Raw genomic sequence first — 21365 nt, 5'->3', positions numbered from 1 at the left:
AATTAAAGCTACACATGTTGTGAATCCAGCCAACATGTCTGATTTCAAAAAGGATTTACGGGGAAAGCACACCAAACAATTATGTTAGCTCAGTACATAGCCACAGAAAAACACAGCCATTTTCCCAGCAAAAGATAGTAGTCACAAAAAGCAGAAATAGAGATAAAATTAATCACTAACCTTTGATCTTCATCAGACGACACTCATAGGACATCATGTTACACAATACATTTATGTTTTGTTCGATAATGTGCATATTTATATCCACAAATCTCGGTTTACATTGGCGCCATGTTCAGAAATGCCTCCAAAATATCCGGAGAAATTGCAGAGAGCCACGTCAAATAACAGAAATACTCATCATAAACTTTGATGAAAGATACATGTTTTACATATAATTAAAGATACACTTGTTCTTAATGCAACCGCTGTGTCAGATTTCAAAAAAACTTTACGTAAAAAGCACACCATGCAATAATCTGAGACGGCGCTCAGATAAAAACAAAATTTCTCCGCCATGTTGGAGTCAACAGAAATACGAAATTACATCATAAATATTCACTTTGATCATCTTCATCAGAATGCACTCCCAAGAATCCTAGTTCCACAATAAATCGTTGTTTTGTTTGATAATGTCCATTACTTATGTCTAAGTAGCTACTTTTGCTAGCATGTTTAGTGCACATGTCCAAACGCTCGCGCAGATGCAGGCAAACTCAGACGAAAACTTCAAAAAGTTATATAACAGGTCGAATAAACTGGTCAAACTAAGTAGAGAATCAATCTTCAGGATGTTGTTATCATATATATCCAATAACGTTCCAACCGGAGCATTCCTTCATGTCTGTAGAAGTTATGGAACGCAAGGCGATATCATGAGGAACGCGCGTGACCAGGAACTGGCATTCTGCCAGACCAATGACTGAAACACCTCCCATCCGGCCCCACATCACACTAGAGGCTTCATTCCACGTTCTACAGACTGTTGACATCTAGTGGAAGGTGTAGGAAGTGCAAACAGATCCATATCTTACAGGGAATTTAATCAGCGATGAGTTGAACATTGACCAGTCTCAGAATTCTCACTTCCTGTTTGGATTTTTTCTCAGGTTTTTGCCTGCCATATGAGTTCTGTTATACTCACAGACATCATTCAAACAGTTTTAGAAACTTCAGAGTGTTTTATATCCAATAATAATATGCATATATTAGCATCTGGGACAGAGTAGGAGGCAGTTCACTATGGGCACGCAATTCATCCAAAAGTGAAAATGCTGCCCCCTATCATAAAGAAGTTACATTTATTTGCCTATTTGTGTACGAACCACCCTGGTTTGGTCTAAGTTACCATGAAATGTAGACGACGTGCATTGCTGCTCATACCAGGAAATGAATGCCGTGCTCCAGTGTGGTGTGTTAACCTCGCTGTGCCTCTGTTTTGACAGCTCAATCTCATCTTCCTGGTGGTGACCATGTACAAGATGGTGAAGCACTCCACTTCTATGAAACCCGACTCGACCCGGCTGGGCGGTATCAGGTGAGAGGGGGTTCTGAGGTCACTCTGGAGATGATGTGAAGGCTGATACTACTAGTTTTGTGTCAGCTCAGTTTTAAGTGAGAAACCAATGTGTTGCGTGCTGTCCTGTTCCCAGCCATGGCCTTGCTTGTGTGATATTGAATGGTTTATTTGGTGTATTTGACCTTAGAATTACATCTCAATAACCCATAACTGGAGTGGACAAATATTTTCCTTTCAGATTGTATTTCTATCCTCAGGTGTTATTTTTTGGGGGCTAGTGTTTATGAGGGCAGTGTTTGCGCTATGCGGGGGTTACATTGCCTCTTTCATTTCTTCATAACTGCATCCCTGAACTCTTGTATCAGTTGCTCCTGTGGTCGTTTACAGGTTCCCCTGGAACACTGGCTTAAACATGTGGCTCTTAGATTAATGGGTGGGGTGGAGGAACTGAACTGGAGTTGTACCCACATCTTTATTCAAACAGCCTGTCATTCCAGGGAATTGGATAAAAGAAGAGTCTAAGCTTTTAAAAGCAGAGAAATCGTTGAATTGACCTCTATCAAGCTGTCCTGGTTAAGAATGTAGTTTAAAGAGGGTCTGCTTTCAAAGATAGCAGGCTCATTCAAACAAATCATTCAAAGGATGCAAAACTCATTAAACTGTCATTAATTGGAGTCCACCTCTAATCGACCAATTATTTACTCCTGCAAAGTTAGATTTGTAACTTTCCACTTTGAAATAATAAGTCATTTGAGTTTTGAAAAGCATAAAGAGCCAGCATACCCACGCCCAAAATACCATCAAATAATGAACAATGTACACAGTGACACAAAAGCGCAACTAATCTGTAGCATCTCTCTCTATTTCGGGTTTGTATTGTCTTTTGTCTCTCTGAAAGTCAAAGACGTGGTGTCTGGTTTTCACTAGTTTCCTTTTCTCTCTTTTTCTCTCTCCCATGGTAGCTCAGTCCTTTTCTGCTGTGTATCGATGGCTCCCTTTGCCAGCCGTCGCCATTGGAACTTACCGTTGGCTATCTGATTCTCTTTGGGCTTTCCTGGAACCTCATGTGAGAAACATGCTGTGTTTGCTGTTTCTGTTTAGCCAACCAACCCTGAGAAGAAACAGGGAAACATAGTTAGACTGTGTCAGAGGACCTCGGTTCATTCCAAATCTACGTATCAGCATTTATGGGTTGTACTCTATGTACACTGAACAAAAATATGAACGCAACATGTAAAGTGTTGGTTTCATGAGCTGAAATAAAAGATCCCCGAATTGTTCCATACGCACAAAAAGCTTATTTCTCTAAAATGTTGTGCACAAATTTGTTTACATCCCTGATAGTGAGCATTTCTCCTTTGCCAAGATAATCCATCCACCTGACAGGTGTGGCATATCAAGAAGATGATTAAACAGCATGATCATTAAACAGGTGCACCTTGTGCTGGGGACAATAAAAGCCAACTCGAAAATGTGCCGTTTTGTCACACAACACAACGCCAGAGATGTCTCAAGTTTTGAGGAAGTGTGCAATTGGCATGCTGACTGCAGGAATATCCACCAGAGCTGTTGCCAGAGAATTGAATGTTAATTTCTCTACCAGAAGCCGCCTCCAACATCGTTTTAGAGAATTGGGCAGTACATCCGCCCGGCCTCACAACCGCAGACCACTTGTATATAGCGACGTGTGGGCGAGCGGTTTGCTGATGTCAATGTTGTGAACAGAGTGCCCCATGGTGGAGTTATGGTATGGGCAGGTATAAGCTACAGACAAGGAACACAATTGCATTTTATCGATGGCAATTTGAATGCACAGAGATACCGTGACAAGATCCTGAGGCCCATTGTGGTGTCAATCATCAGCCGCCATCACATCATGTTTCAGCATGATAATGCATGGCCCGATGTCACAAGGATCTGTACACAATTCCTGGAAGCTGAAAATGTCCCAGTTCTTCCATGGCCTGCATACTCACCAGACATGTCACATATTGAGCATGTTTGGGATACTCTGGATCGACGTGTACAACAGCCTGTTCCAGTTCCCACCAATATACAGCAACTTCACACAGCCATTGAAGAGGAGTGGGACAACATTCCACAGGCCAAAATCAACAACCTGAAGAACTCTATGCGAAGGAGATGTGTCGCGCTGCATAAAGCAAATAGTGGTCGGTTTTCTGATCCACGCCCCTACTTAAAGATTTTTTTTTTTAAATCTGTGACCAACAGATGCATATCTGTATTCCCATTCATGTGAAATCAATAGATTAGGGCCTAATTTATTTATTTAAATTGACTGATTTCCTTATGTGAACTGTAACTCAGTAAAATGTTTGAAATTGTTGCATGTTGCGTTTATATTTTTGTTCAGTGTATAAACATGTCCAGAAGGAGGAATACTAACACGGCCTCCTTCTCTCCCCACAGAACAAATCCTTAGGAACCGAACAGAGAGCAACTTCAAATGAATGAAAGATGAAATCAAGGCAGTTGCTTCAGTTATTATTAATGATTGTGATCAATATTGTTTGTGTGTTTCAGATCCTGGGTGCTTGGAGCTTTCGCCCTGCTCTTTCTCCTGGGCCTGACCTGGTCCTTTGGTCTGTTCTTCCTCAACGAGTCCTCCGTTGTCATGGCGTACCTCTTCACCATCTTCAACACTCTGCAAGGGATGTTCATCTTGATCTTCCACTGCCTCCTCCAGAAGAAGGTAAGGATTTAATACATATGGCCTATATAAAGATAATGCTGCAGACTCTAATAAGCACTGCATTTTGTACGTCAAAGTTTGAATATAAGACAAGCTTTCCTTACCAGACGTGGGAAATAACCTTTTTAATGACTAGTTTCCCAAAGAAATAAGATAACTGAATGTATCTATGTGTACTTAAGTCCAAGGCAAAATATATGCTTTTCATTTCAATGTCTGCTGTCTCTTGACATTTAAGACTATCTCTGATATTAGCAACGCTTCTATGTCATATTTGCCCCCCTGAAAAATCCCCCTCTGTATGAGATTTGAATGTGTCATCATGGCGGACGCGATAGGCCTATCTCCAGAGACACGCCATTTCAACTGCTGCTGTCGGCTTGGTGGCATTTGATAAAGATATGGATTTTGTGGCTTTGTAGGAAAGCTTTCCTCTCTCTATCTCTCTCTGGAGTAGACTGTCACTGTTGTGGTGTCTCTGAGCTCACTGTGTCTCTGTCGCTCTGCCCTGATCTTGTGCCCGCTGCAGGTCCGTAAAGAGTACAGCAAATGCTTCCGTCATGCCCAGTGCTGCGGAGGTCTGCCTTCTGAAGGGTCCCATAGCTCGGCCAAGACAGCCACATCTCGATCCACCGCACGCTACTCCTCCGCCACACAGGTACAGTACATACTAGGTACGGTACAGCAGCGGGAAGTTGGATTATATATACCTTTTTTTCTATCCTTTCTTTCTATGGAGAGGGAAACGAGGTTTCTTTTTCTAGTCTTTCTCCTGTTGCATGCTAGCACGCCAAGGACCAGCATGAACACTTGAATATACCTTCTCTCAACCCTTTTTCATTGAGAGCAGTACTGTAGTACACTTCAGTAACTGTATTTGCCCAGAGAGAAATTGTTTTGCGGCATAGGAGGGAAAGGCCAGTTGTGGTCTTTCTCTCCTGTTGCATGCTAACACATAGAGGGAAGAGTCACTATTGAGTTAAAGGTGGTCGTTCTGATCCTCTTGTGTGAAATTGCCTTCTCTCTTTCCACTGAGGGTGAAAGGGAGAGCCTACGCCTTGTTCTCCTGCTGCATGCTAGCATGTAGAGGGAACAGGGAAGGATACCAGCGTTGAATATTGAAGTTGCGTCCGAAATGGCACCCTATTCCCTATTTTGTGTACTACTTTTGACCAGAGTTCTATGGGCCCTGGTCAAAAGTAGTGTACTATATAGGGAATAGGGTGTCATTTGGCATGCATCCATTTTGTTTTGGAGGTAGTTCTTGTAATCCATTGTGTTTGCTTGCTGCCTTCACAGAGCATTTTTCTTGTGGTCTTTTTCTGTTGCATGATAGCATGTAAAGGGAAGTGACATCAGTGTTTAAGGTTATTCTAATATGTGTGTTGTTGTTTACCTTCGACAGAGTCGTATCAGGAGGATGTGGAACGACACAGTGAGGAAGCAGTCAGAATCCTCCTTCATCTCCGGAGACATCAACAGCACCTCCACCCTCAACCACCAGGGTAAGACTATGGCCCCTTTGTCTCTATCTACACATGTTATGTTCTCTCTGTTATGGGCCCTTGAATAGACAACAAGTGCCTGAATAAATATGGCAGATGCAGATTTTATTTTTATCTATTTAACCTTTTATTTAACAAGTCAATGATGATGCTCTTCATTCAAGGAGGCAGCTTTTTGGTAAAATGATAAATGTTTACTCAATATTGCTAGTGTCTGTCCTTATTACAAAAAACCATAAACAACAAATAAAATACATGTTATTCAGCAGCAAGTTAACAAATACACGCTAAACAAATGTTTTACGACGACTCAAAGTTCACGTCAATGTGTCTTTTGGTGGTCGATCTGCACAGCTGCTACTTGTTGGATGAGAGAAGTGTTACATAGCTACTTAGTCTGGCTTCAAGTGGTAGTGATGAGAAGCTGGTGTCGTGTGTGTGTTCAACTCTGGGCGACCCTGACTGGCTGGCTACAGGGGCTTTGCTGGCTGTGCACTGACTCATCCTCACCCTGGCCTGGTCTCCTGATGATTTTCAGCCATGAGACGGAGAGCGAGAGAGAGAGAGAGAGAGCAAGAGAGAGAGAGAGAGCAAGAGAGAGAGAGAGAGCAAGAGAGAGAGAGAGAGCAAGAGAGAGAGAGAGAGCGCGAGAGAGAGAGCGCGAGAGAGAGAGAGCGCGAGAGAGAGAGAGAGCGCGAGAGAGAGAGAGAGAGCGAGAGAGAGAGAGCGCGAGAGAGAGAGAGAGAGAGCGCGCGAGAGAGCGCGAGAGAGAGAGCGAGAGAGAGACAGACAGAGACTTGAGAGAGAAAGACAAACAGACAGAGGGGGGAGATGGAGAGAGACTGACAGAGAATAAGAAGGAGGAGAGGTAGAGAGAGAGGGGAAAGAGAGACAGAGGACAGAGGAAGAGAGTGAGGGAGAGGTCACAGAGATTTAACATGATACAGCTCAGACTTGCACTGTAAAATAGATTTTAACTTCTATCCCCATTATCAGTGTCAGCATTCAGCTCTCTTAATCACCACTGATAAGAAATGAGATATTGTTTTCAATGACTGGATATTGCTATTATACATTATACTTATAGATGCATTATGTACACTTCCATTATGAGGGAGCACAGTGATGTCAATAGATACCGGTGTGTAGTCCCCACATTATCAGTTTGATTGTATAGTCTATACAGTCCACTGACTCTAGACTGTAAAGTGGCTGCTTACAATGACTTGTTTTATATGACTACTGTAATCATACCGGAAGAGATGGAGACCCGCACACTGTGAAAAACAAAACAAAGAAGGAATAATCCAAAACTGAGGCTTGAATGCAAAATATATATGTTTATAAAAACAGAAAATAATCTATTCCAGTATACTTCTTTTGATTCCTAGGCACCTGGAACAGACACTATTCAGTAGTAAAGATATTCAAAGAGTGCAGATGGCCTCTTATCATTACTGTAATCATACTGAATATTTTGACTCCCACTTTAGAATGTAGTCCCTACAGTAGTATTTATTTATTAGTCAAATATTTGTTTAACAGAGAAAGTACTTGACAATGTTGTTAGTACATGTTTGCTTGGTACTTTCTGGTGGTACAGAATGTGGCTTTGTTTATAGCGACTCACTTGTTGCGGACAATATTGCTTGCTGTTCTGTGAAATGAAATCTGGAGAATACGATGTGTAGACATGATTTAAACATCAACTACCCAGCCTGTTGTATTTACTGAAGAAGCACACTGCTGCAAACCTATACTGATGGTACTTTTTCCTCTGGCCTCTTTCTCTTCATCTTCTCTTCCCTTATTTACTCTCCTGCCTTGTCTTTTTAATATAATAAAATATAATCAGATACTAGTGTTTCTACTCCCTCACTCGCATCCTCTCTCCCGCTCTCACTCTGTCTCCCGCTCTCACTCTGTCTCTCACTCTCACTCTGTCTCTCACTCTCACTCTGTCTCTCACTCTCACTCTGTCTCTCACTCTCACTCTGTCTCCCTCTGTCACTCACTGTCTCCCTCTGTCACTCACTGTCTCCCTCTGTCACTCACTGTCTCCCTCTGTCACTCACTGTCTCCCTCTGTCACTCACTGTCTCCCTCTGTCACTCACTGTCTCCCTCTGTCTCCCTCTGTCACTCACTGTCTCCCTCTGTCACTCACTGTCTCCCTCTGTCACTCACTGTCTCCCTCTGTCACTCACTGTCTCCCTCTGTCACTCACTGTCTCCCTCTGTCACTCTCTCTCTCTCTCTCTCTCACTGTCTCCCTCTCTCACTCTGTTTCTCTTTCTCTCCTGCCGTTCTTACAGGGTTGACTGACAACTACCTCTTAACATACCCTCTCTCCCCTTTTCTCCTCTCTTTCTCACTATCCTGCCTTGTCTTTCTTTCCTCCCTCCCTCACTCTTTCCTTCCTTCTTACAGGAATGACTGGCAACTACCTCCTAACTAACCCTCTGCTCCGAGCCCACGACCCTAACAACCCCTATAACAACCTGCTGGCTGAGACGGTGGTGTGCAACGCCCCCTCCCCTCCGGCATTTCACCCACCAGGTGCATGGTGACCTCTAACCTTTCTCCCTATGTTGATCTGTCTTCCTCTGTGTCTGGAATGGAACCATATTCCCTATGTGTTGTGTTACCTTGATAAGTTTGACTCTAGTCAAAATGAGTGCACTATATAGGGAATAGGGTGCCTTGTGGACACACTTTGTTTTGTTTTAGTGTGTGTTTGAAACGAATTGTAATAGCAGTTGTTTGTGGGGTTGTGGCCCCTACACAGCATGTGTTGAGAAGTCTTGCTGTCGATTGTAGGGTTGCCCTTTCTCTCCTCTCTCCTCTCATTACCACGGATCTTTATTTCATTGTTATCTAGTATACAAGCTGTGCTTTGTAACACCCAACCAGAGGCGGTTGAGAAAGGTCAGTGCTATCTTATCAAGACTACTCCAACAGTCATTTATTCCGTTTATATATTATATCTTATTATTTACCATTCTCCTCCTACACCTGTTGATGCTACATTTACAGCAGGTTCAATGGCATTATAAAAAAAAAAGTCTTGACTACAAACCCGGATCCCAGTTTGATTTTAATTTTGTCAGTGTCTCTGTAGCGTGAACCAGATACGCTCTCTAATCAGACTAAAGGAGGAAGCCGAATAGAGGAATAAAAAACACAGGAGTACAAGACGCAGTGCAGGCAGAATTATACCCCTCAGATATGCAGAGGCATTTGATGATGAAAGAGGAGAGGATGGAAGGAAAGGAAGCAGCGCCAGGATGAATGTGTGGAGGGAGGGAAGGGGGGGAGAAGGGAAGAGAAGGATACAGGAGAACATACAGAAACTGTAGTTGTTCGCTCGGATTTGGCAGGTCTCCAATTTCGCTCGCTTCACACTGAGAACACTTAAGGCAAATCATCTGCCTTTTTTTCTGGAGGTTGGAAAGAGTTCGGAACCTAACATGAACAGATTGTCACAGAAATCAGACATTTCATGATATCGCTGCTATTTCATTACAATCAATATACCAATGACCATTATCAAAACACCACAAATGTATCTAGAATCTACAAATACCCCCACGCCACGTACAAGCAAACAATGCTTTTGAGACATTAAAATGCAGAGTCATCATAGGTAATTACAGTATAAGATAACTTATTCTAGTTGAGCGGTAGTAATAAATGAACAGTGACGGAGTCTAATTAACAGGTTATTGTATGCGTCAGTGTGATCATCCCATGACCTGCCAAAGCACATCATCAGCCAGTCCTCTCTACAGGCAGATGAATCATGGAAATACATGAAAGACACAGACAATCATAAGGGAAATAGTCCACATACCTGCATCCTCAAACACTACAGATACTATCATTAATGACTCACAGTTAAAGAAAATGAAAGCACTCAAACATTATTAATGACTAACAGTTGAAAGACATGAAACACTTAGGAATTTACCTAAATAGATTTTGACTGGTTTGGGTGTAACTTCCTAACATACAGATGTCAAGTAGTGTTATATGTGGTGATGGGGGGGAAATGTATTATGATATTATTTTTGACGATATCGCAGTATTATTTTTGTGCTACTTGGCTGTACCTGCAGCAGAACTGATCAGAACGTGTTTTCTCATGGCTCTCTCTTGTCCCTCTGCAGCAGACATATGGGGAGGAATATGTTTGGAATATCGATTCGCAATGAAATCGCAGTATGAAATTGCAATACATATAGAATCGCAATATATATCGTATCGTAAGTATCGTGATAATATCGTAACGTGAAGTCCCTGGCCTAGGTATATAATGATGAATCACCCAGCGATCGGTAAGCTGCTCTGACAGCTGACGCTTAAAGTTAGAGAGGGAGATATAAGTCTCCAACTTCAGTGATTTTTGCTATTCGTTCCAGTCATTGGCAGCAGGGAACTGGAAGGAAAGGCGGCCAAAGTAGGTGTTGGCTTTGGGGATGACCAGTGAAATATACCTGCTGGAGCTCGTGCTACGGGTGGGTGTTGCTATGGTGACCAGTGAGCTGAGATAAGGCGGAGCTTTACCTAGCAAAGACTTATAGATGACCTGGAGCCAGTGGGTTTGGCGACGAATATGTAGCGAGGGCCAGCCAACGAGAGCATACAGGTCGCAGTGGTGGGTAGTATATGGGGCTTTGGTGACAAAACGGATGGCACTGTGATAGACTGCATCCAATTTGCTGAGTAGAGTGTTGGAGCCTTTTTTGAAAATTACATTGCTGAAGTCAAGGATCGGTAGGATAGTCAGTTTTACAAGGGTATGTTTGGCAGCATGAGTGAAGGATGCTTTGTTGCGAAATAGGAAGCCGATTCTAGATTTAATTTTGGATTGGAGATGCTTAATATGAGTCTGGAAGGAGAGTTTAGTCTAGCCAGACACCTAGGTTTTTATAGTTGTCCACATATTCTAGGTCAGAACCGTCCAGAGTAGTGATGCTAGGCGGGCGGCAATCGGTTGAAGAGCATGCATTTAGTTTTACTAGCATTTAAGAACAGTTGGAGGCCACAGAAGGAGTGTTGTATGGCATTGAAGCTTGTCTGGAGGTTAGATAACACAGTGTCCAAAGAAGGGCCAGAGGTATACAGAATGGTGTCGTCTGCGTAGGGGTGGATCAAAGAATCACCAGCAGCAAGAGCGACATCATTGATATATACAGAGAAAAGAGTCGGCCCGAGAATTGAACCCTGTGGCACCCCCATAGACTGCCAGAGGTCCGGACAACAGGCCCTCCGATTTGACACACTGAACTCTATCTGAGAAGTAGTTAGTGAACCAGGCGAGGCAGTCATTAGAGAAACCAAGGCTGTTAAGTCTGCCGATAAGAATGCGGTGATTGACCGAGTCGAAAGACTTGGCCAGGTCGATGAAGACGGCTGCACAGTACTGTCTTTTATTGATGGCTGTTATGATATCGTTTAGGACCTTGAGCGTTTCTGAGGTGCACCTGTGACCAGCTCGGAAACCGGATTGCATAGCGAAGAAGGTACGGTGGGATTCGAAATGGTCGGTGATCTGTTTGTTAACTTGGCTTTCGAAGACCTTAGAAAGGCAGGGTAGGATAGATATAGGTCTGTAACAGTTTGGGTCTAGAGTGTCTCCCCCTTTGAAGAGGGGGATGACCGCAGCGGTTTTCCAATCTTTAGGAATCTCAGACGATACGAAAGAGAGGTTGAACAGGCTAGTAATAGGGGTTGCAACAATAGCGGCAGATAATTTTAGGAAGAGAGGGTCCAGATTGTCTAGCCCGGCTGATTTGTAGAGGTCCAGATTTTGCAGCTCTATCAGAACATCAGCTGTCTGGATTTGGGTGAAGGTTTTTCTGCTCTTTTGCACACCAGCATTTCTACCAGCATTTCTACTTGCACATCCTCATCTGCACATCTATCACGCCAGTGTTAATTGCTACATTGTAATTACTTTGCCACTATGGCCTATTTATTGCCTTACCTCCTTACTTCATTTGCACACACAGTATACAGATATTTCTATTGTGTTATTGACTGTACGTTTGTTTATTCCATGTGTAACTCTGTGTTGTTTTTGTCGCACTGCTTTGCTTTATCTTGGCCAGGTCGCAGTTGTAAATGAGAACTTGTTCTCAACTGGTCTACCTGGTTAAATAAAGGTGAAATAAAAAAGTGTCAAGTATTGAAGAGGCTCAAGTTGAAAATGTTAGCTTATTTCTATTGTCTTCTGCTGTAGTCGTTATAGATGATCCTCCCCATCCTGAAGGATCAACATGGCTTCTTTGAAGTGTATTAATACAAAGGTAATACAGTGCAGATGTTAATTTGATGCAGTAACGGTAAAGAGAACGTCTTGGGCGAATCTCCGTTGGAATCTTTCCCAGAATGCAGATGTCTGGCTCTGGCGGTGTCCAGTTAAATTCTGTTCACATCACTTACCCCCCTCCCTGTAGACAATATCTGTCTGCGTTAAAATGACTGCCCATGCATAAACAAATGCAAATCCTGCAGTGGGGCTGTTTTCACGCTATTTCTGTCTTTTTTTCTAAACCCCTTTCTTTGCCCTCACACTCCTCCCCCATCCCTCCCTCCCTGTTCCCTCCTTTCACTCTTTAAAAAAATCTTTGATGTCTGTTTTTACACTCTTTTCTCCCTACCAAAGAGAGAAAGAGACGGTCCTTATCTCCACGGCAGTGTGTGTCACAGCCCAGCTCCAATTTTATTTCTCCATCTCACAGTCAGGTCTATTCAGACTCATTTAACTGAAATCTAAAACTTCAATCTCCCCCCTTTCGCGGAGCTTGAAGCGAGGCAGTCACTAACTGCCAAAATACGGCTCTTTTTTTCATCCTCTTCCCTTACTCATTTAGACTGATCCTCCTATTCCCCATCTTCTTCATCTTCTGCCGACATTCTTCTAGCCAATCTTTGAGCTTCACAAGAGGTTATCAATGTGATCTATTGTGTACAAAGTATTTCCTTCCCATCTGGGAGAAGTAGATAGATAGAAACCTGTTAAATCAAATCATCCCTCAATCACATTCTAAGCAGAGAGAGAGAGTAATGATATGATAGTGTACTTGCCATGTTAGACTGTAAGAGGCTGTGATTGCTTGCTGCTGAAACCCCTCCACCTGCCAAGTCCTGGATTCAGTTGTTCTCAGGATTATTTCTCTAGAGCTTTCTCAAATGTTTTTTTTTAAAAATCAGATGAATCTGTAAATACGAGTTAAAACGTTAACTTTTTAAGGGGACCCAAATCTGAGCGGGGCCGACTGAATCCAGGCCTCCTTCCTCTTTTGTCTTATTTCAGTGATTTTCCTGTTTTTTATGCCGCAATAAAAAGCATATGTTTTACTTTTTGTTTTGTTGCATATCAGCAGTTCTTAGGCCAGATAGCCTGAGCAGACACACTTGATGTGAGTGGTGGCAAAGTGAGTCATTGCACCGTGCCTGTGTCGTGTGTGTGTGTGTGGGGGGGGGGGGGGGGGGCTGTGCTTGTGTGGCCCCAGTGGGTGAACAAGGTGGCCCTGCGTCTGTGTTCCACATTACTCCTTCTTTCTTTTTTCTTTTTTTAAAGACTGGAATGAATGTTTTATTCATTGTCTCTTTTCTACCTCCACCTCCCCCACAGTATTTTTTTCTCACATAACCTGTGCTATGATATGTTGATCTTGCTATGTTGTTGCAACCTGGCTAGCTACATTATCAGTGTGTTGTTGCTACCTGGCTAGCTACATTATCAGTGTGTTGTTGCTGGATGTGTAATGTTTCTTTTTTTTCCTTTCTCATTTGTTGAATATTGTTCAGGATAACTTCAGTATTGGCTATGATAATGTCAGACATGATGATGCAAAATGGAAACAGACATGATAGAAAATTATTTCAAATTTGAACCTCTTGAACTGTATATTATGTATAAATATGAACATTTAAACATAAAAATCGAGTTAGCAACTACTGCAAACACTTAACAGTGAAGTGTCCTGAGCAGTATCAAACTGTATTGTATTGATTTGTAATTCAATATTGATTTATTAACAGCCAGTGGTATCTAATCCAGGTGTCGTACCTCTCGTTGCAGGGCAGCACTCTCTGACCCACAGCAGGGACATCAGTGCCATGGACACCCTCCCCCTCAACGGAAACTTTAACAACTGCTACTCCCTGCGTGACCATGACGATGACTATGAGGACGTTGTGGGTGGGGGTGTGGTCGGGGGTGTGGTCTGCGGCCCAGGGGACCTGGGGGGCCTCAGCCTGGACGACGCTGCCTTCGAGAAGATGATCATCTCTGAGCTGGTTCACAACAACCTGAGGCCCCGCGGGCCCCCTAAGGGCCACAACCCCCACCGTGATAGCAGGGAGAGGGACAGGAACCGGGCCCCTCCCCAGACCAGGGTGACTGGGGACAGGGATAGGGATTGTGGGGGTGGAAGCGGCAGCGAGGATGATGCCATAGTGGCGGACCATGCTGAGGCTTCGTCCCCCCAGAGAGGTAGTATTGTCGGGGTAATTGGAGGAGGTCACCCTACCCTGGAGTTGCTGCTGCACCCCCACCACAAGGAGGCGTTAGAGGCCCCCCTCCTGCCCCAGAGGACTCACTCCCTGCTCTACAGCGCCCACAAGGCCCCCAGGAGGGCTGTTGAGGGGCCTGGGGGCCACGGCTCAAAGACAGTGGGGGCAATGGAGGACGGGGACTCCCAGTCACCCAACAATAACAGGGACTCCCTGTACACCAGCATGCCCAACCTGAGAGACTCCCCCTCGGCCTCACCCTACCCCCCCGATGAAGCCGATGACCTGTCCTCTTCCCCCAGGAGTGAGGGGGAGGACCTGTACCATAAGAGCATGCCTGAGCTGGTCGATGGGCCCCAGCCCCTGTCTTACTACCACATACACCGGGGCACCAGCGATGGGTGCATTGTGCCCCCCAGCGCTGAGGACTGTGAACCTGAGGGAGAGGGCCCCCAGGATGGACAGATGCAGCTCATTACCAGCCTCTGAGCAGGTGGATGGAGGAAGGAGAGGAAGCATCTCTCTGATGTTTTTGCACAGGTTTGAACATATGTATGTGTGTGGGCTTTGGTTGATGTCAAGACTATTGCCAGCCCTCACCGGTCCTCCTCCTGGTCCTCCTCTGCACTCCCAATGACCCATCAGAGCAGGAAGTGAAATGTTTGTGGGTGGTAGGCAGGAGATGGATGTCTTATTCACACATACACTCGGTCACATACAAATGTCCTTTGGACTTGACCTGCTCTGCTCTGCTGTGGGACTACAGAGAAGGAAATGCACAGACCACTCAATGTGTCAGAGAGTAGTCTGTCTGGCGCTGTCCCTGTCCAGCTTGCATTTGTATTATATTGAAGAAGAAAAAAAATATGGTTTCAAACTCCAGGTTTAGAACTTTAGGAACACTGGTGAAGTTTTCCTGGAGGGGTTTCCAGAATAAGGATCTGTTGAGTCATTCCACTCCAGAACCTAGAGTCATTTCACTCCACATTGAGGAATGTCAAATGAAGAACCACTAATTCAGACTCAGGCATTATATTTTCTCTATTGCACATTTAACTGTTGTCAGAGTAACAGCTAAATAAAATATATTTTGCTGTACCACAGTGTAAAAAAAAAAAAGAAGAATACAAATGTTGTGGCAACCAATTATACAACCTTTCAATGTTGAGGAGATTGTCCTCAAAACAGGTTGCTCAAACGGTGCAAATGTCTTTTTTCCTCTCACTTGACACGTTGTAGTATGTTTGAACATAAAATATATATACTTTTTTGAAAATCTCATAAGAAACAATACTCACATCTCCACTTGTGAAGTGCTTTTTGCTTTCATGAATTAAGAGTTTTGGCAGTAATATTTGTTGTTAACACCATGCCATGCACAGATTTGGAGTGAATTGGATCATTGTGTAATTTATTTTACTTGAAAGAAAATAAAAACATTTGTGTCAATGCGATATTTCAAGCATATTACGAGCATATTTCTGCCTTTGACATTAATTTATTAACAGAATTATTGAAAATCTTAAAAATAAAAAAGGTTGGGTAGTGTGACTTTCAGCACGGTTTAGATTAAGTTCATTTATTTTGTAAGGGCCCATTGTCAGCTGATATAAAAATTCAACTCTTGTTTGATATCAAATAAATGTGAGATTTTTTCTTGTTTGCAATGGCTCACTGTTACTTTTCTTTCATGTCCAGATATGGAGCAAGATGAGAGCTAAGCTTCTGTTTAGACCTGTAGTCATGGAAAGAAATGGCAAAGGGAGAGTTATCTGATTGATCCTGCTCAATAACTTTCATTCAAATATTATTGCCTAGTAAGGTCTTCCAGCCCGTAGGTCCTGCTTCAAGCTGACCACCCAGCTGTTCTTAGTAGACAACGTACGTCTGCTCAGTTCTGCATTTAACTGTGACATACACTTCATTAGACCATGTGAGATGCCAATTCTCTGTCAGACGTTGGAGTGAGAGAGAGGAGCGGGGGCCGTGGCCAAGGCAGGGCAGAGGAGCAGAGCTGCTAAGTCCACCATGGCTCCCTGCCGCGGTGTTTGAATGTCAGCCTCTCCATTTACACAGAGCTATCCAGATCCAACAGGCCCCGGCCGGGAGACACTGAACCGGTCTGTTACATTATTTGGAAACTTGGCTTTGCGTTCACTTCAGATGTAATGAAAATCAGATTAAATGCAAAGCTGATGACCAGGGACCAGGACCATGCATACAGTACAAGCAGGCTTTCTCGGACTCGCAGTTAATTTGGAAAAGAGTGGACCTTTTCTTGTTGTCTTAAAAGGATACTTCAGGATTTCGCAAAAAACAACCCCTAAAGTCTTGGGAGAGAAGGGAGGCCCATATTTTTCATTCATCATTATTTTTGCCTGAGCTACGAAAACATTGATAGACAATTTTGACACAAAATTGACACCGTCACATCTTGTAGCCTGTCGTGTTGTTACTGGTGTTAGAAAGGGGGATTTGATTGTGTGCCACTGGTTTAACTGTTTACGATAAAGCTACCTCTTAAAGGAATACTTCAGGATTTTGGCAATGAAGCCCTTTATGTTCTTCCCCAGAGTCAGATGAACTCGTGGATACCATTTTTATTTCTCTGCGTGCAGTTTGAAGTTGCTTACTAGCGCAATTGGTAACTACCGTTAGAGCAATGACTGAAAGTCTATGGGTATCTGCTAACATGCTAGCAGATACCCATAGACGTCCAGTCATTGTGCTAATGCTAGCTAGTTGGCTTGCGAAACTGCCTCAAACTTCCTTCATACTATTTACAAAACCAGAAATGGTATCCATAAGTTCATCTGACTCTGGGGAAGTAGATAAAGGGCTTCATTGCCAAAATCCTGAAGTATCCCTTTAAGAGGTAGCTTTATCATAAACTGTTAAATCAGTGGCACACAATCAAATCCCCCTTTCTAACACCAGTAACAACACGACAGGCTACAAGATGTGACGGTGTCAAATTTGTGTCAGAATCCTCTATATGTGTTTGTAGCTCAGGCAAAAATAATGATGAATGAAAAATATGGGCCTCCCTTCTCTCCCAAGACTTTAGTTTTTTTGTTGTTGTTGCATGATGCATATATATTGGTTCATTATCGCTAAGTAATCTGTCTGTTATATTAGCTTTCTTGCCTTATCATCTTCAAGAGAAGTGCATTGTAATACCGTCCAATACACTGGGGATCATGTTCTTTCCCCATGATGAGTGGGAGGCGGGATGATCCTGTAATATACTCTGAGGAGGGGGAGGGGTTAGGGAGCAGCTCCATTCCCTATTGGAACACAGTCACATGCTATTGATAAAAGAACACGCACCCTCAATGTAACCATGCACCTTCCTAGCCATCAAGCTTTCCAACTGGGCATTACTTTGGGTTAGACTATGATACAGCATGTCAATGATGACACTATTCGTGTAGCAAATGAGAAGTTGTCGAAGTTTGGTAGAGATGAAAGAACTTGACTCATCAACCCATCTTTAATCTATAATGTAGCTGTGTCCACAGGGCCCGGTCGCAAATGAAGGCACAACAAGCCAGAGTCCGAGCAGACATTACAGTGTTTTCATTTGTTTCTGTTTGATTTTGCACCCACTGGTGATTTGGACATTATTTCATGTCCATCTTCCAAATACATCAAACAAGATGTTTCATTGAAACTCAGATCACAGACCCTGTATTCCAAAATGTGGTCTGATTTTACCATTTCACCCTGGTTTTACTGGGGGGACACACAGATAAAACGGTCATTAGAATGAAAAGGTGTTCTTGCGGACAAATGTTTATGTTAGTGGGGGATAGCAATCTTTAACCAAAGCGGGAACTATGCATAATTACATTAGTACATGCACAAAGCAGGAGTATTATATTTCCTCAGGGCCCCTGTAAATGCACAGCTTATATTCCTCTACATTTCACTCTGCAGCAGAAAGATAAAGAGCATCTGAATGTGGCTGTGCATCATTCCCACCCTGCCACCACACTGCCACGGCATTCTGCATCTGCTTGTGGCGTATTCTGCATTTATAAAACTTGCATATGTACTGGGGGTATTGGATTCGATTGGGGGTATTGGATTTGATTGGGGGTATTGGATTGTATTGGGGCTATTGGATTGTATTGGGGGTATTGGATTCGATTGGGGGTATTGGATTGTATTGGATTCGATTGGGGGTATTGGATTGTATTGGGGCTATTGGATTGTACTGGGGGTATTGGATTGTATTGGGGCTATTGGATTGTATTGCGGCTATTGGATTGTATTGGGGCTATTGGATTGTATTGGGGGTATTGGATTGTATTGGGGGTATTGGATTGGATTGGGGGTATTGGATTGGATTGGGGGTATTGGATTGGATTGGGGCTATTGGATTGTATTGGGGCTATTGGATTGTATTGGGGGTATTGGATTGGATTGGATTGGGGGTATTGGATTGGATTGGGGGTATTGGATTGGATTGGGGCTATTGTATTGTATTGGGGGTATTGGATTGTACTGGGGGTATTGGATTGTACTGGGGGTATTGGATTGTATTGGGGGTATTGGATTGGATTGGGGGTATTGGATTGTATTGGGGGTATTGGATTGTACTGGGGGTATTGGATTCGATTGGGGGTATTGGATTGGATTCGATTGGGGGTATTGGATTGTATTGGTGGTATTGGATTGTATTGGGGCTATTGGATTGTATTGGGGGTATTGGATTGGATTGGGGGTATTGGATTGGATTGGGGTATTGGATTGGATTGGGGCTATTGGATTGTATTGGGGGTATTGGATTGGATTGGTGGTATTGGATTGGATTGGGGCTATTGGATTGTATTGGGGGTATTGGATTGTATTGGGGGTATTGGATTGTATTGGGGGTATTGGATTGTATTGGGGGTATTGGATTGGATTGGGGCTATTGGATTGGATTGGGGGTATTGGATTGGATTGGGGGTATTGGATTGGATTGGGGGTATTGGATTGTATTGGGGCTATTGGATTGTATTGGGGGTATTGGATTGGATTGGGGCTATTGGATTGGATTGGGGCTATTGGATTGGATTGGATTGGTGGTATTGGGGCTATTGCATTATTATTTTTTATCTGATTGAACAAAAAAAATCCATGGTCTGGACAAAATCCAGCTCCCACGCTCTGTCCTACTGATTAAAGTAAACATCATTAAGTAATTATAACCTTATTGAATCATACCCATTCTGTTTCTATGCCCGGGAACCTAAGAACACTGTTGAGTTATGTGAATGTTATGTGTCTTGGTGTTATTTCATCCTCCGCTCATGCACAGCTTTTATGAAGTAGCTTTTGTTCATTGGAATTGTATATTGCTGCTTCAACAATACTGTGACCAAGGCTAGAGACCCTCTAATAGAGAGAAACATGTGAGACAGGGAGAAAGAGAGAGAGAGAAACAGAGAGAGAGAGAGAGAGAGAGACAGACAGACAGAGAGACAGAGAGACAGAGAGACAGGGAGAAAGATTCAGAGAGAGAAACATGAGACCGAGAGAGAGGGAGAGAGAGAGAAACTTGAGAGTGAGAGAAAGAGAGGGATACAGAGAGAGTGAGAGAGAAGGAGAGGGAGAGGGTAGACAGAACAGGATCTTAGACTTCTACACTGAAGCCTATTATAGGAGATTATGGCTGTTATGGTTTAGGACAAAGTACACAAGAGGCCTCATCAAATCCACATCTGAAAAGGCGTGATATCATTTTGAGTGAGTGTGTAACTGCCAAAATAATGGAAACATTTGAGTAAATGAGGAATGCTAGGTATATTGAAAGCAGGTGCTTCCACACAGGTGTGGTTCTTGAGTTAATTAAGCAATTAACATCCCATCATGCTTAGGGTCATGTATAAAAATGCTGAGCAGGCCATTATTTTGAGTAACGTGGTTATGCCTCCATAGGATGACAATTCCCCCATCCACAGGGCACGAGTGGTCACTGAACGCTTTGATGAGCATGAAAACGATGTAAATAATATGCCACGGCCGTCTGTTACCAGGTCTCAACCCAATTTAACTTTTATGGGAGATTCTGGAGCGATTCCTGAGACAGCATTTTCCACCACCATCAACAAAACACCAAATTATGGAATTTCTCATGGAGGAATGGTGTCGCATCCCTCCCATAGAGTTCCAGACACTTGTAGAATCTATGCCAAGGACCATTGAAGCTGTGTGTGTGTGTGTGTGTGTGTGTGTGTGTGTGTGTGTGTGTGTGTGTGTGTGTGTGTGTGTGTGTGTGTGTGTGTGTGTGTGTGTGTACATGTGCATAGGCCTATGTGTATGCGTGAGCCTGTTTGTCCATTGTGTCATCTGTCAAAAACCATCCCAGTTTGAGCACAATACAATTGGAAAACTGTCAGTTCTCATATGAAACACTTCCACTGACTTAGAAACAGGTCTACAGTTACCTGTCACACGCATTACTCTGTAAACCACTGCACTGGGGTTTTTGTTGGGCTCTCCCCTTGGTGTGTATGTGTGTGTGTGTGTGTGTGTGCGTGCGTGCGTGCGTGCGTGCGTGCGTGCGTGCGTGCGTGCGTGCGTGCGTGCGTGCGCCTGTGTGCGTGTGCCTGCGTGTTGGGCTTTTTCCATGCTGTGTGATAAAGGGAATGCATTCCCCCTGAGCCAAAGACGTGACAGCACATTACACCTATTAGACCAAAGCTAATACAGCAACACCAGCAGCCCTGCTACAGACAAGGTCAACTGTGAGATATTTGGTTTCTGAAATGTGAGAAATTGGCCAGGTATTTTATGCAAGTATACAGGTATTTTATGCAACTGTGAAAATTGAGAAAAATGTTTTTATTTTAGTTTGAAATGGAGAACGAAATATTTACAACATTTTTGTATTACTGCTATCATATTATCAAATGTTGTAAAAAATATAGTGAACTCCATTTTTGCAAACACTGGCAAAAATATGCTGCTTTCATACCTGAAAAATTGCAGATTATTTTTAAATTTGAAGACGTGGAGTGACATACTGTATATGAAAAATACATTTGAAGATAAAATATGACACATTTTATTCTCACGTCAAAACACCTGTTTTTAGTAAAAGACATCTCTGAAG

At 43.2% G+C, this 21365-nt stretch overlaps 1 protein-coding gene across 1 annotated transcript in view; it reads left to right on the top strand.

Annotated features, from left to right (window-relative positions):
• LOC120055318 (adhesion G protein-coupled receptor L2-like) overlaps positions 1 to 15850 on the top strand; it is a 108303-nt gene extending 92453 nt beyond the window's left edge. The window contains exons 17-21 of the mRNA XM_039003194.1: positions 1446 to 1537; positions 4064 to 4232; positions 4762 to 4890; positions 5638 to 5737; positions 13827 to 15850. Of these exons, the coding sequence (XP_038859122.1) occupies positions 1446 to 1537; positions 4064 to 4232; positions 4762 to 4890; positions 5638 to 5737; positions 13827 to 14749 (1413 nt within the window). The 3' untranslated portion in view covers positions 14750 to 15850. The remainder of the gene's footprint in view (positions 1 to 1445; positions 1538 to 4063; positions 4233 to 4761; positions 4891 to 5637; positions 5738 to 13826) is intronic.
• The last annotated feature ends 5515 nt before the right edge of the window (positions 15851 to 21365 follow it).

Source organism: Salvelinus namaycush, chromosome 11, assembly GCF_016432855.1.
Source record: "Salvelinus namaycush isolate Seneca chromosome 11, SaNama_1.0, whole genome shotgun sequence".
Lineage (NCBI taxonomy): Eukaryota > Metazoa > Chordata > Actinopteri > Salmoniformes > Salmonidae > Salvelinus > Salvelinus namaycush.
Note: the sequence above shows the minus strand (reverse complement) of the source record. Positions and strands in the feature narration are given on the sequence as shown.